The sequence below is a fragment of the Girardinichthys multiradiatus genome, chromosome 6, assembly GCF_021462225.1.
Source record: "Girardinichthys multiradiatus isolate DD_20200921_A chromosome 6, DD_fGirMul_XY1, whole genome shotgun sequence".
NCBI classification, from domain to species: Eukaryota; Metazoa; Chordata; class Actinopteri; order Cyprinodontiformes; family Goodeidae; genus Girardinichthys; species Girardinichthys multiradiatus.
Window position 1 is genome coordinate 45,201,238 of NC_061799.1, and position 16,562 is coordinate 45,217,799.

Here is a 16,562-nt window from a genome sequence, read left to right on the forward strand (position 1 = left end):
TATGTTATACCCAAACTAAACAAAACTGCAGTGTTTGACTTAATCAGAAATTAAGATAAGAAGCTTGACTCCAAACTGGACTTTTTCCCACATAGTGTTTCAAAAAAGAACAAACATCATTTTCTTTAATTTGGGCTATTTAAATTTTGAGAGTTGGGGAAAATCTATTACTAGAACCCCTCTTTAATAATCAAAATGCTGATAAATGTTCCAATATTTTATCTCTTAGTAATCTGAAATCACCTTGTGTACCTTTGTACTCATATGTATTCTTTTAATCTTTAAACACTAAGAAATCAAACAAGGAGACTTGAGTTTGAGCCGACCATCCTCTTACTGTTAAGAGAGCCTTTATTTCTTTTCTTTTACTAAAATAAAGGATTTTACTTGTCTTGATTCTGTTATAAAAATCCTAACCTTGGTTCCAAAACTAAACTCTTCAACCCCAATCTGTGTCCCCAGAGTAGAAATTCTGAGTATTATTGCATTTTAAAGCCACCAAATGACTGGAACTCATCATTGGCTTAGATCTATTTTAATAGGTAATCGGTCTACCTTTATTAGGCCCGAGCTGGAAAACTGCAAGGGCCTATTGTAATCGCTCGAATTCTTATTCGTTTTTCCGCTGCCTCTTTGTGGGGCAATATGGGGACTTTGCCATGCCCCAAAACTCACCAAACTTCACCCAAAATTGTCCCCCGCGTGAAATTCTGGATCCTTAATGTCGTCGTCAGTGGGCGTGGCCAAACCACTTCGCCACGCCCCCAAACGTGAGATAGGCCGAACCGTAAGTCGTACAGAACTGAAATTCGGCACAATGCTAGAACTCCTAAAACAAAGAAATAAAGTATCTTGGGGGTATGTCCTAAAATGCACAGGAAGTCGGCCATTTTGGATTAAAGCCCGATTTTTGCCCCTTTTTCACTTTTACTCACCTAGAACTTTAACGAACTCCTCCTAGGGATTTTGAGCTATCGGGTTCATATTTAGTCTACATGCCGTTAAGGCATGGGGGATTAAAAGTTATCAAAATCGTGAGTTTTTCGCCATGTTTAGGGGGCGTGGCCGGGGCACGAACTTGGCGTTCGCGCCGAAAGTGAAAAATTCCAATAACTTTCCCAAAAATATTCCAAATCACACCAAAGTTGGCATGAAGGAGGACCTTCGGGTTCCCGACAATCCTATCGGGTCATATGCTGACATCATCAAAGCCACGCCCCCTCAGAACAGGAAGTCACTTTTTTCACTTGGAAAGTTGCCTCTCTGACCCTCTTGACCCAATCAACTTGAAAGTGTGTCAGAAGACAGATAACTAGTGGGTATAACTTCGTTTGAGGCACAGTGTCTTTTCATAAAAGGGCGTGGCCGTGGCGGCGCCGCGAATTCAGACGTCACGCCATGGCCATACGTTTGCCTCTAATTTCCACATAGATCATCTGATCTGCATCACATTCAATGTGATTGATCCTTGTCCAGTCCCTAACAGAGATCTGATGACATATTCGGTGGGCGTGGCCTAAATCGTCCACAGCGCCCCCTAGAATATTTCAAAAAATCAGCCCCAATACATGCTTTGACCGAGGATTGTGAAATTCGGTACACATATGTCACTTCTTAGGACCTACAAAAAAGTCTCTTGGAGCATTGGTCCAAACCCCCCAGGAAGTCGGCCATTTTGGATTGAAGTTGCCATTTTGACCCTGTTTTGGTCGTTTCTAGCCCGCATATCTGAGCGAACTCCTCCTACAGCTTTTGACGTAGAGACTTGAAAATCACTCAGTTTACTCTTAAGGCATTGGGGATCAAAAGTTATCAAAAGCTTTTTGATACATGAAAGCATGTGGGCGTGGCCACGCCTCAAAATATGACTTCTCGCCATAAAAGACAAAATTCATATAGCTCCTACAAGGAAAGTCACAGACACATGAAACCTTCTGGGATTGATCTGCCTCTAGGTCTCAACAATATTCACTGATCAGATGCTGACATCATCGAAGCACCGCCCCCTGAGAACAGGAAGTAGCAAGTTTTCCTTTACAGAGTCAATGTTTGATGTTCTTCACCTAATCAATGTGAAAATGTCCCAAATAACAGATAACATGATGCTCTTAGACAGTCGACAGTACTTACTGCTTTAGCTGGAGGGATTGAATATGATGGCGTGGCGAATTCTGATGTCACGCCACAGCCATACGTTTGCCTCTAAATTACACATGCATGGTCCGAATCACTCCAAACTGAATATGCTTGATCTTTGTCATCCCCCAAACAGCTCTATTGGATTACATTGAAATTTGGATCAATAGCGCCCCCTAGGACACTTCAAGGGCTATATCTCCCTCACACATCATCGGATCCACTTGAAATGTAGTATACATGATCATGAGTTAATGATGGACATTTTGACACAGTCAATTGATGATGTTGTTTTAGCACCGCCCACAAACAAACAAGTGAGTGCAGCTTCCTTCTGGAAGGTCAGATTTAGTCAAAATTTTGAATGCTTTTTGCCAGACTGAAACTCTGAATGACCGAAGATCATATGACATGTTGCTCAAAGTGCCACCTACTGGCGACGTCTTGAAGTGACGCGGTGTCATCGTATGTGTGCGGTCGCTCGACAGCCCGAGTTGCGCTGAGGGGTGCGAGGGCCTTCAAAGCTGCTTGCAGGTTTCTAGTTAAATATTATAATTTGATGGACCCAAAATATATGGCTTACGGGCTTCAGGAGTCCAGGAACCACAAGTTGAGTGCTACTGCATTGAACAATGGTGTTAACTTTCTGCAGAGATTGAAGGATTGGCTAAATATATTATTTCTGCTTGGACAATAATCACATTTAAAATTATTAGTTCACAGCTTCTAATTTACCTCAGATCATATTTGCTTCTAACACAGTTCATAAGAAGCTTCAGACAAACATTATGTTAAAAAAAGCCAAGAACAGAACAAACTAAAACCAGATCTGTTTTAAAATAAAGAAAAAGCATCCTTAAAATACTTGATACTGTGGTGGAAAATAACTCCACGGTTCTGAAGGCCTTTTCATGCAGAGTCTTTTAGGAAACATGAGATTAGTTTAATTTTTGTGTGGTACCACTGTCCAATCAGATTCTTTCTAAATAACCCCATTTTTCATTCTCATTGTAAAGGTTTGTTTTACCAAGGGAAATGTGTTTAACAAAACCAATTACTCTCAAGGTTTTAAAAGTTTTTAGCTGGTGATATCTTAGAAAACAACAAGTGTTTTAATATTTCTATGCAACACAGAACTGATCAGGTTTCTCTTTCCTTCTCCAAAGGGAGGAAAAAGAACCTGCAGAACCAAGCCTGTCATAGTTTTTTATCAGGACCTGATATAAGGTACAGTATAAATCAACACGCTGCATGAATCAGAAGAGGGAAGAAAAAAACACTAATATAACCTCATCCCAGCAGCTGCTGTGAAAAACAATGAATTTGTACTTTCCATAAGCGTCAGTTAACACTTGTGGACAAAAACTGCACCAAACTGTAAATACTGTGTCAGAGACTGTATGAAGACCATCTGCAGTAAAACTAAGCCTGTTTTAATGAGGTCTCTACCCATTAGATTTATGGGATACAAAATCTGACAACAGAAAATAATATCTGAAGGAGAAACCCATCAGGTTTTAAACATGCGCTGGGTTTTAAAAATGCTCCTTCATGAGATCTGTCCTGAGAATAACATAGAAACACTTGGTTACTGCTGAGTTTTGGAGATGTTGTAACTTCCTCTGCTTTTAATAACTTTTAATAACTAGAATAATTGACCCTGAATATTCCACGACGAAAGAGAACTTGTTTCTCTAAAAGAATTAACTGGAAAGTATCAAATGAGTTAAGTTATCACCCTTTTAAAGATACTTTTCTAACCCTAAAATAATATTTTAACCCGCTATATCTGTCAACGTCAAGCAAGCGTCACATGAGCAGCGGTTAATAAGCGTTCTTCATTGCAGAAAATAGGAAAAGATTTATGCAAATGTGTGTGTGTTTGTACGTTACCTCCATCAGTTTCTAAATCGCTCCAGAGTCAGACTGTCAGGCACACAGTCCTCTATCAGTCCAAAAAACAACCAGGACCTTCCCAGGTCTGTTGGTGAGACATTCAATCATTCTTTGTCCACTTTAACTTCTCCAGGAGGGAGAAAGAAGAAACTTTGCTCCGGTTTCTCTTCTGCCCGCACAAGATGCTTTCAATGTAAATCCAGTGTATCACTCTTCTGGCTCTGCAGCAGCATGGATCGTTGTCCATCTCAGTGGGTCCAGATTTCTTCTGAGTTTTGTTTTTTTTTCCTTGTAGAAAGTCACACTGTGATTTTCAACATGCAGGAAGGCAGATCTCTCTCTTTCAGGCCGTGCTGAAGAAGCGTCTCTGATGGAGTAGCCATGGAGAAGGGCAGGTTTCTAAAATCCAGACTCAAAAACGCAGATGTTGAACTCAAATCCCATATACAGGTCCTTCTCAAAATATTAGCATATTGTGATAAAGTTCATTATTTTCCATAATGTCATGATGAAAATTTAACATTCACACATTTTAGATTCATTGCACACTAACTGAAATATTTCAGGTCTTTTATTGTCTTAATACGGATGATTTTGGCATACAGCTCATGAAAACCCAAAATTCCTATCTCACAAAATTAGCATATTTCATCCGACCAATAAAAGAAAAGTGTTTTTAATACAAAAAACGTCAACCTTCAAATAATCATGTACAGTTATGCACTCAATACTTGGTCGGGAATCCTTTGGCAGAAATGACTGCTTCAATGCAGCGTGGCATGGAGGCAATCAGCCTGTGGCACTGCTGAGGTCTTATGGAGGCCCAGGATGCTTTGATAGCGGCCTTTAGCTCATCCAGAGTGTTGGGTCTTGAGTCTCTCAACGTTCTCTTCACAATATCCCACAGATTCTCTATGGGGTTCAGGTCAGGAGAGTTGGCAGGCCAATTGAGCACAGTGATACCATGGTCAGTAAACCATTTACCAGTGGTTTTGGCACTGTGAGCAGGTGCCAGGTCGTGCTGAAAAATGAAATCTTCATCTCCATAAAGCTTTTCAGCAGATGGAAGCATGAAGTGCTCCAAAATCTCCTGATAGCTAGCTGCATTGACCCTGCCCTTGATAAAACACAGTGGACCAACACCAGCAGCTGACACGGCACCCCAGACCATCACTGACTGTGGGTACTTGACACTGGACTTCTGGCATTTTGGCATTTCCTTCTCCCCAGTCTTCCTCCAGACTCTGGCACCTTGATTTCTGAATGACATGCAGAATTTGCTTTCATCCGAAAAAAGTACTTTGGACCACTGAGCAACAGTCCAGTGCTGCTTCTCTGTAGCCCAGGTCTGGGGAATGCGGCACCTGTAGCCCATTTCCTGCACACACCTGTGCACGGTGGCTCTGGATGTTTCTACTCCAGACTCAGTCCACTGCTTCAGCAGGTCCCCCAAGGTCTGGAATCGGCCCTTCTCCAAAATCTTCCTCAGGGTCCGGTCACCTCTTCTCGTTGTGCAGCGTTTTCTGCCACACTTTTTCCTTCCCACAGACTTCCCACTGAGGTGCCTTGATACAGCACTCTGGGAACAGCCTATTCGTACAGAAATGTATTTCTGTGTCTTACCCTCTTGCTTGAGGGTGTCAATAGTGGCCTTCTGGACAGCAGTCAGGTCGGCAGTCTTACCCATGATTGGGGTTTTGAGTGATGAACCAGGCTGGGAGTTTTAAAGGCCTCAGGAATCTTTTGCAGGTGTTTAGAGTTAACTCGTTGATTCAGATGATTAGGTTCATAGCTCGTTTAGAGACCCTTTTAATGATATGCTAATTTTGTGAGATAGGAATTTTGGGTTTTCATGAGCTGTATGCCAAAATCATCCGTATTAAGACAATAAAAGACCTGAAATATTTCAGTTAGTGTGCAATGAATCTAAAATATATGAATGTTAAATTTTCATCATGACATTATGGAAAATAATTAACTTTATCACAATATGCTAATATTTTGAGAAGGACCTGTATGTGTGTATTTGTGTGTGAGAGAGGCAGAAGAAAAGTTTAATATAGGTTCAGATTTTGCACAAAGAAATATTATCAGTCAGTCAGTCAGTTGTCCCCCTGCCTGTCACTTCCTTCCACAACATGAACTATACTCCTTTCTAAAACAACTTTCTTTTCGCATCTCTAATGTCCCTTTTCACTTTTACCTTCTTTACCGACTGATCGCAATATTTAAGACAAACGAAACTTCCTTCAGGAAAGCTTTAACTCTTTAACACCTTAATTGATGCACTCTGTGCTTTTTAATCTTTTCTTATGTTTTTTTTTTTTTTCCATCAACTGTTTTACTTGAGACTATTTAAACTATTTAACTTATTTACACTCAAACTTCCACGCTGTGAAAAACCAAACGTATCTTCCAAATTAAAGCACATTTAACACAATCATCCCCACTTTTTCCTTTCATTATTTTATAAATCAGAGTATGAAGAAGGAGATACCCCTGATGCCTCAAGGTTCCAGAACCATTTTTTTTTACCTGTTCAGCGGCACGTCTGCCCACTGGCTTTTCTCCTTTATGAGGTGTAGAAAATTGCTAAAAACCACCCGCAAAACCCTGTGTTCTGCTTTATCCCATTGTTACCAATAAGAACCTCCCTGCCATTCCTTTTGCAGGGTGACCGGGCCCTCAGCTGATGTCCTCCCTCTCGCAACTCTGGAACCTAATTAATTAGTTAGGAGATTATGGTTAATGTGTAATAAAAATAATATTATACATTATATCATACAGAGCAACTTCTCACCCAGATATATTTGAAGACAAATAGTTCGGATCCAATCGGCCAGAAGCCGCAGGCGGACATGAGGACTCCCCTCCGTAAAATGGAGGTGGACTGAGAACAACTCTCAGGCTGGCCAGGTCTCCTCTGGCACGTTAGATCCTGTTCGTGACGCTAAAATTGTTGTGGAATTTTCTTATCAAAGTGGAGAGAAGTTGACTCATAACAAGAGAAAATCCGGCTCTTCTTTTTTTTATATGGAGTCGACAGTGAAACTCAAGACTCATATTTGCGCAACACTTCTTTTTAGAGTAAGGATTTTTCTATGGGGCCCGGTAGCAAAACTCAAGACTCCTATTTCTTTTACTCTTTTTACCGCAGACGCCAGGCCCATATGCCTGCGTTTTACCTAGGTTTAACTTTTTACCTCGTGAGTTCAATCACACCTTCTGTTCGGGATCACGTTGGTCCAGTTCTATGATAAACTCATAGAAGGTATGAATGAAGACACAAGTGAGTCAAAGTTATCTTTGGCTGTCAGGGAGAGACAGTTCATTCTCTCAGAGGAGCTGCTCTGTGTCACAGCCTTTTATTAAAGAAAGAAAAAACACTCATGTTTCAGCATTGTGGGTCTGGCTACACACAGTTTCACAAATACAAGTGCTACTGAATACAACTGGTCCTGTCCAGGTACTGATACAGCACACATGTCTACATCTGGCATCCAAGAACACGGAGATTAGCTGGGGTGCGAACGGACTGCTTCCCAGAACTCCTCCACATACAAGTTCCTGCTCAGTCTGCATAGCAACTGTTAGGTATTAATTCGTCAAACTCAGAGGATAGAAGTATGACACACAGTCTCTGTTCTTCTTGCGCAAGAGGTAGCTCACACTCTGCAGTGCAAATCTACAGTGTGTTGGCAACCGTCTCTCTTTATTTATACATGCTGGTTCACACACAGTTCAACAAACTTTCAGGGTGTGTGTGTGTGTGTGTGTGTGTGTGTGTGTGTGTGTGTGTGTGTGTGTGTGTGTGTGTGTGTGTGTGTGTGTGGTCAGAAAGGTTAGGGTTCATGTGTCTTGATTTTAAACAGAGAGGGAGTGGGGACTTGGTACGATCAGCCCCCAGATGTTGCTGATAAAAGCATAACTCACTCGTCTCCCTTTCTGTGGCATGTTGGAGGAAAAAGCACTTAGAGCAGACATGAGTGATAAAAAATACAAAAGTTTTCAAACCCTAACAGCAACTCTAAGACAAGATGACAGTTTTGTTAATAGTTCATAAAAGTACTTCGAAAACAAAATGTGAAAATTATTCAAACCACTTCTATCAAAGTTCACCAAACTAAATAAATGAAAATGTCTTTTAATGGCAAATCATTTAGGATAAAGAACCTTTTTAAACTAAGCAATGATAATTCATGTACAAATCTTCCAACACCTGCTAACAGCTGAGACCGAGCAGCTCCAGCACAGTCATAAAACTCTCCGAGGCGAGAATGCTGGGAAACACAAGGACCATAAACAGTGAGACAATGGAGATGAACATGAGGCTCAGTTCGCAGCCTCAGTCTGCTTTAGATCCACTTTAACTCCCACTGAGTCAGCACTCAGTTGATCAAAACCACGTTAAATACGCTGAGCTTCAACTTTGCTGCGCAGCCGCGCTTCAGCGTTCAACAACGTTCAAACAACAATCAGACGGTTCAGCATAACTTCCATAAAACATTGCATGCAACATAGAACTAACATCATTAATTAATCACTAATTCATCCTAAAGTATCCTACTTTACCTGCACAGACTATTTCTACAGTACCAACAGAAAAGACCAAAATTACTTCGGTGTCGTCTTCTTTGGAGCTGCTAGTAGGAGGAGGAGGCCTGGAGCCACCAACTCAAGAACGTTCAACTTCTCCCCGGCTAAAGGGAAAATATGATGGACTGTCGACAGTCGACTGGAACTGAAACAAAGAGGAAAAATCGTCTTCTTGGAAAACCTCTGTGGGTTTTTCTTACTTGAGTAACGCACTTTGAACGGGAAAGTCAATCTCATGGTCGTCTTATCCCAGTAAGATTTCTAGCTCTGTCAAGCTTCTCCTGAGGTTGACCAGTGATGGAGAATGGAGTGAAAACCTCCCTGCGAGTTTGTATGGTTTAAAAAATGGCCTAAAAAATATCTTTAAATAAATATATATCTACTACATGATGAATGTTGATCATTTGACAGGTTTTAATTTAATTTCAGCCACATTTTGTTTCTGAAATCCAGCCTGAATCCACCAAACTGCTGGGATCAGAATAATCCAGATATTTTCGATCAAAGTAATCCCAGTATTACTAAATAGTTTTAAACAACACAGACAACTGGGTTTCTACTGGTGTGAGGGTTTGATCCAGATTAAAACCAGGGGCCTCATGTATAAATCTGTACAAAAACGTGAAAAAACGAACGTTGCTTGAAAATGCCACACAAACTTTTTCAATCGACAATAATGAATGAAATATAGAGAACTAAACCTCACCTAAATCCACTGAAACATGACTCCATTCAGTTTATTTAATTCATGGAGGATCAAACCTGATGTTTCTTCATGATAATGAGCTTTACGGTTGAAACCAGAGCGATAAAACGGAATCACATTCAGCCTCAATAATGTGACACACCTCAGAAAATAATAAAAACAACCTCAGTCAACCTCAGAAACTGTGAAACTTCCTCTGTTTCTGTCACCTGTAGATAGAAATGTTCATCAGTCTGAGCGCTGAGGAGCATAAAATGCATGAGAATCATCTGAGGGACACTTTCATTCTCACTGAAAATAAAACTGTCGGATCAGCAGATTAACTCCTAACAAGTCAGATTTGATGATTCCTAAGGTGGACCAGCTGGAGACAACAACACATGTCCATAAATAGCTGTGGAAAGATTCAGAATCTGAATCAGCTTTATTGCCAAGTTTGTACAATAAACAAGGAATATGGCTCCGGTACACGTTGCTCTCAATAATAAAGAGTATATTTTTAAATGACATACAGGCACAATTGATCTAAAAATGGAATATACTGTGAGATCAGTCCAAGTATGGATGGTGTTGTTCTGGAGCTCTGACTGTCTGGAGTTCATCAGAGAAACAACCTGGGAGAAGAAACTGTCTCTGTGGAGGCTGGTTTTAGCAGACAGCGCTCTGCAGCGCCACCTGAAGGTAAAATCTGTGTTGAGGATGGTGAGGGGGTATGGGGGGGTGGTGTTCTCCAAAGGTCCACCATCATCTCCACAGTCTTGAGTGGGTTAAGTTCCAGGTGGTTCTGACCACACCAGTGTACCAGCCCATCCACCTCCTGTCTGTTTGCAGACTCATCACTGTCCTGGATCAGTCCAATAACAGTGGTGTCATCTGTTTCACAGACGGGTCCGCTGAGGTCCAGTCATTAGTGTAGAGGGAGAAGAGGAGTGGGGAGAGAACACACCCCTGGGGGGCGCTGGTGCTGATGGTTCTTGTGTGGGAGAAGATGTTCCTCAGCCTCACCTGCTGCTGCCACAGAGTTGCTCCTAACTGTGGAACGATGGCAGCTTTGGCTCAGCTGGAGGACATCACCAAAGGAAGATGTTGGAGGTCCTCCTGACCTGCTGGTACATGATGATGCATGGCTCATCAGCTGGTTCAGATTGTCCTGGAGCTCTGCATGGAGCTGGCCTCAGAGGTACAGAGGGAAACCAGGAGGAACCGTGGGTCTCCGGTACCAGTTGCAGTTCTCATTACCCTGCGGTCCTTTCAACTGGAGATTTTTTAGAGGGATCTGACTGACAGGTCGGGTATTTAGCAGCCATCCCTGAACCGGGCCATGCCAGCCATACGGGTCGGCCTCATCCAGATGTTGCTCAGCTATAGAAAGTTGCCCTGAACTGTGGCTCTCCTTTGCTGGGAGGAGCTGATGTCTGAATGTAATCAGAGCTACAGACTGGACTGCTATAAGGGCCCCATCTGGATGTCAATATGCTTTGGTAGATAGAAAGTATCTTCATTCAATGTATGTATGTGGGAGCCAGGTTTTAGTTTATAAATGTTTAAGACAGTAAATATGTACAATGTGTGTGTGGTTTGTATAAACTGTATTTCATTTATTAAATGAGTAATAAATACTTTCATTGAATTAGTTAAACTGAAAACCATTTGACTTGCCTTAATTTTGATTTTAAAATATTTTTATATTCTGTAAAAGGAAGTCATATTTTGGAAGATGCATGAAGAGCAGTAAATAGGTCACTGTCACTTTAAGAGAAGTGCAGTATATGCGATCAGGCTCTGCTCCACTCTGCTCACTTTGTGAGCATTTCCATTACTGTTTTCTTTTTGTACCTAGTGCCTAGGTTTTTGGTCCCTGCTCCTGAGCAGGTCCAATCGGTTCTGAGTCAGGACTACAGGTGGTGAACAGACTGCTATCCATTGATTGGTCATGTGACCAGGAGAAATGAGAAGGTTTTAAAAGAGGTACTGCAGAGAGAAGTTAATAAAACTCCTTACAATAATATTAAGGACCACAATAGCCGGAGCGGGTCAAACCCAAATATAATTTTACTATTTAATCATAAACCAGCCTGAAGGCTGAAAGAAAAGAAAAATGACACATCAGCTTCCTGAATTACACGCAGGTAGGGGGCGCTGTATTTAATAACATCCTAAACCAGCTGATCACATATAAAATCAGCTGTTCAGATGCACAAACATTTCCCCCAAAACAAAAACAAAACCACCATGAAGCAGCAGGTTTGGTTCTGACATTTATTGAAGGTCCTTCAGAGAACCAGCGTCTGCAGAAGGAGGGAGCAGACAGAGAGCTGCTGCCTGTAATCAGACTGTCTTCATTTGGTCAAATGGAGGAAGACCTGCTGAATCCATGGAGCACAAAGATCCAACATCCAACCTGAAACGAACTTCACTGCGGTCAGTTTAAAAGTCCTGGTCCATGTTATCACCATGGCTCAGACAGAACTTTCTCATTATGCACCAAAATGTTAACTTCTTCAGGCAAACCTTGTAGTTTCACCATCCAGTCAGCAGTGTCTCTCCTCTCTGCTTCTCCTGCCCCCCTCCACTAACCCCTGAGCCTTATTTGATAAGTTCTGGCTGGGCTGTGGTCCAGATAATTATCCCGTTGGATCGTTTCATATATGAAAAAACACATATAAGACATTCTTGCATATAAATAATGCAAACATTATTAGTATTTACTTTATTTATAGTTTTTTGTTATTATTTCTAGTTTCACGCAGAACTTTAATCAGCCAATGTAACACCATAACATTATTAGCAGCACAGCAACTACACACAGCGAAGCCCCGCCTCCAGCCGTCAGTGGGTCCATGGAAACTGGTACCGTACCGAGTGGAGCGAAACTTGAGCCAGTGGAAAGGGGACATTAGTTGATGAGGTGGTTGGGTGTAGCTGAAGTTTAAAAGGTACCGAGCAACATAGTTTCTCATTAATAATTTGAGATGACAAGGTGTTTGTGAGATCTCCTGTCAGAATACAAGCTGTGGAATCAGTTTTAGTTTTCTTTCATCAGAGTCCTGATGAATGTGGATTAGATGCAGACATTGTAGAACTAAACAGGTTCAAGCCCTCCGGGTATTTATGCTACCTTGTATATTTATTAATAGGCGGGGACTGGGCGGTCTAAGTGCAGCTGCGCCCAAAGGTGTGACCTGTGAACACGCCGTTTACAGAATTTCTCCCCACTGCCAACATGTGATCTAGTCCAATTTCAGAATCTGTTTCTGGTTTTGAAAAACCCATTTTCAAGATTTTATTCAATCATCTAGAATCTGATTGTATGACCTCTGAACAACTGGCCGCAGAGGTTCTGATCAAACAGTTACTCAGCACTGATGTTTACCAAATAATTTATCACTCTTACTTGAGTCATTTCTTGGATGAATCCTTTTTACTTCTACTTGAGTATATATTGATGAAGATAAATGCAAATACTCGCAATTCAGTTGGTTGTTGTACTCCATAATACTGCCCCCTGTAGGTGTTAGTCAGACATGGTCTTCAAAGCTCTCCTCAGGCCCTTCTGATGTGCAGGTTGACAGTCACATGATCCCTCTGGAGTTCTCACGTACAATCTCCATCACACCTCAGTTTATGGTCTGTTTCCTCTTGAAGTTCAACCTTGTTTAATAGTGGGCTTAGAACACGTCCCTGTTGAGCTTCAGCTTCGATCAACAAATAGTGATCTGGTCTCTCCGAGACGATCTGAAAACTATGACTTAGCTTGGTCACCAAACTAATCCGTTCATTAGTTTTCTTCTACTGGAGAGTCAGAGGAAATGCAATGGATCTCACAGCACTAGTGGGAAAAGTTAAGTGAGGTTTTTAGAACAATTGCACACTCTGGTTAATGCTGATGAATACGTAGAAAATGGAGAAGGACGATATCTTTCTCCCCTCAACAGTTTGAATACCACATCTGTTAGCATCGAAAGAAGAGAAACTAGATAAGAAAAGTCTTGTTTTTTACTGTGACTAAAAATCAGCCGCAGGGAAAATAGATCTAAAGACAGAACATATACGAGCCTTTGTTTCTGCCTTCTCTAGAACATTATGCAGGTGTTTGGATTCATGGTTCTGTTCTCATCACATTCTGCATTTTATCCCTTTGACCCTGCAGAACGTCCTGTCCAGCAGCTTCATAACCCAGAGATGCCCTGCAGCCTGGACCATCTGGAACCAGAACCTCCAGTGATTAAAGTGGAACAGGAAGAATCAGAACCTTCAGTGATTAAAGAGGAACAGGAAGAATCAGAACCTTCAGTGATTAAAGAGGAACAGGAAGAATCAGAACCTTCAGTGATTAAAGAGGAACAGGAAGAATCAGAACCTTCAGTGATTAAAGAGGAACAGGAAGAATCAGAACCTTCAGTGATTAAAGACGAACAGGAAGAATCAGAACCTTCAGTGATTAAAGAGGAACAGGAAGAATCAGAACCTTCAGTGATTAAAGTGGAACAGGAAGAAGAACTGAAGCAGGAGGCTGAAACTCTTACAGCGACTGTTGGTTCTGAGGACAGGGACCACGGCGAACCTGAAAAACCCAACAAAGACAAACCCCTTTCCAACAGTTCTCCTGTTGCTGAGAGTCCAGATCCAAATGGAAGTGAAAGCCAAGATCCAGAATCCGTGACAACAGCAGAGCTTAAGCCAAAGAAGATAAATCTCAGAAAAAGAATCCAAAAAAACAAGAAAATCCCACAAATTTCTGAGAATCCCACCGACAGATCCAAACAATCTGCCCAATGTAACATTTGTGGGAAGGTTCTGAAGTCTAAGTCGTACTTGAAGCTTCATCTGAGAAGACACACAGGCGAAAGGCCGTTTGCCTGCACTCGTTGTGATAAAAGATTTTATCAGATGAGTCATCTGAAGCATCATGAGAGAAGCCACACAGGTGAGAAGCTGTACTTCTGCAAGATATGTGGAAAGAGCTTCAGTTATTCCACTCCTTTCAAATTTCACATGAAGATCCACTCCGATGAGAAACCGCATCGCTGCGAGACATGCGCTAAAAGCTTCAGAAGCCGTGATAAGTTATCGATCCACGTGAGAACCCACACTGGAGAGAAACCATACGGCTGCGACACCTGTGGCAAAAGATTCAAGGAGTCATCAAAGTTGAAACGGCACCTGAAGACCCACACAGGTGAGAAGCCGTACAGGTGTGACACCTGTGGGAAACGTTTCACAGCCAACAGCAGTCTAAGGAGCCACATGAGGATCCACACGGGGGAGAGGCCATATTCGTGTGAAACATGCGGTGCTTGGTTCAGGCACAGCAGCAACCTGACCGTCCATATGAGAATTCACACAGGAGAGGAACCGTACTCCTGCAGCACCTGTGGGAGAAGGTTCAAAGGTGCGTCACATCTGAACATCCACATGAGAAGCCACCAACATGATGAGAGGTCCTGACCTCCTGTGACCTCTGCTGATTGTTTGACAGGAAACATGACCTGTTCCACTAACATGTAGTCAGGAAACATCTGAGGAAATATTTACAGTTCAGCCCAATAGTTTTCATACACCTGACAGGTTGAGATCGTTTTACCAACATGTTTCTTCTGACTGGAGGTGTTGCTAACATTTCTGAGTGACTCCGCCACAGTCGAGACTGAACCAGAATCTGAGATGGGAGCTAAAGATTAGGGTGATTACAAAGAGGCCTTCCAGCCTCAAAGACTTGGAGCTCATCACCAAAGAAGAATCATCAGAACATCAGAGGGAACATGGAGGAAGCTGCTTGGCTGCTAGAAGGGTTTGATTGATGCGATTCTAACGAAGATTTTTCCATTGATTATTGAAAGACGTATAAATACTTTTCTATGTGAATTTGTTCAATGCTTTAAAGTCTAAAGGAAATGCACAGAAACTTTTATTTACGTTTTACAGAGAGAGAGAAATAATCTTAAAATAATCTGACTGCTCATTCTCAATTTCACCACATAATTTACTTGAAGTAGCTACATTTTCTATTTGTTTCCTCATGTCTCATTAATTAATCAGCCATGACTGATTTCTAATAGGTTCTTTATTGAGAAGAATCAAGGAGCTCAGAGGAAAGTCTTCACACTTCTTTCCAGTCACTCCAAGTTTACACAAACAGACGCCTCTGCTGTCGCACTGAGGAGACTCAGAACCTGCAAACAGACAAGCAGCTCCTTAACCTTTGACCTCATAAAGGCCGCCAGCTGGGGTGAGCAAAGTGAACAAAACAGCTCCAATAAATTATTAACCCTGATACTTTGTCAGAGTAGAATTACTGAGTGTGTTACAGACTCAAACAGGTCAAAATGGGTGTTTTAATGTAAAAATGCCCATCAAGCAGACATGCAGGGTCTACAAACGCAGAAATTCATAAACTGGTTTAACTTTCAGACTAACTGCTGACAGGCAACACAATAAGCAAGTAATTATGGAAGGGATACTACTTCACATACTACTGCCATCCTCGTTCATAGCCTTGTCACTTCCCGTCTTGATTACTGCAATTCCTTCCTGTTCGGTCTTCCACAAAAATCTCTTCATAAGCTTCAACTAGTTCAAAACTCAGCTGCCCGTATCATCTCTAGAACCCCTTCCTTCCATCACATCTCTCCTCTTCTGTCAGAGCTCCACTGGCTCCCCATCAAGTTCCGTATAGACTTTAAAATCATTCTTCTCACTTTCAAGGTTGTCCATAATCTCGCTCCACCTTATCTCTTCCATCTTCTCAACGTTGCTACTCCCTCTCGCACTCTCAGATCGTCCTCCTCTATTCACCCGATTGTTCCCTCTGCCCGTCTCACCACCATGGGGGGTAGAGCTTTCAGTCGCTCTGCTCCTCGGCTCTGGAACTCTCTACTGCCTGATTTAAGGTACATAAATTCACTTTCTCAATTCAAATCTTCACTAAAGACTCACTTGTTTAGGACTGCTTTCTGCACTTGATTATTTCGCACTGATACATTTTAACTGCTTATTTCATAGTGGGTCACGGGGAGCTGGTGCCTATCTCCAGCAGTCTATGGGCGAGAGGCAGGGTACTCCCCCTCCTTGAACCGTCACCTTAACGTGGTGGAGGGGTTTGAGTGCTCAAATGATCCTAGAGGCTATGTTGTCTGGGGCCTAAATGCCCCTGGTAGGGTCTCCCATGGCAAACAGGTTCTAGGTGATGGGTCAGACAAAGAATGGTTCAAGAACCCAAGAAGGGTTG

At 42.0% G+C, this 16,562-nt stretch overlaps 1 protein-coding gene across 1 annotated transcript; it reads left to right on the forward strand.

Annotated features, from left to right (window-relative positions):
• The first annotated feature begins 13,435 nt into the window (after window positions 1-13,435).
• Window positions 13,436-16,316, forward strand: LOC124870153 (zinc finger protein 37-like). The gene has a single exon (XM_047368679.1). The coding sequence runs from the start codon at window positions 13,436-13,438 to the stop codon at window positions 14,780-14,782; it is 1,347 nt and encodes a 448-aa protein (XP_047224635.1). The 3' UTR covers window positions 14,783-16,316.
• Window positions 16,317-16,562: the final 246 nt, after the last annotated feature.

Excerpts from the sequence above, each read along its gene's own strand:
- LOC124870153 (XM_047368679.1), top strand. The coding sequence starts at position 13,436 with ATGGTTCTGTTCTCATCACATTCTGCATTTTATCCCTTTGACCCTGCA.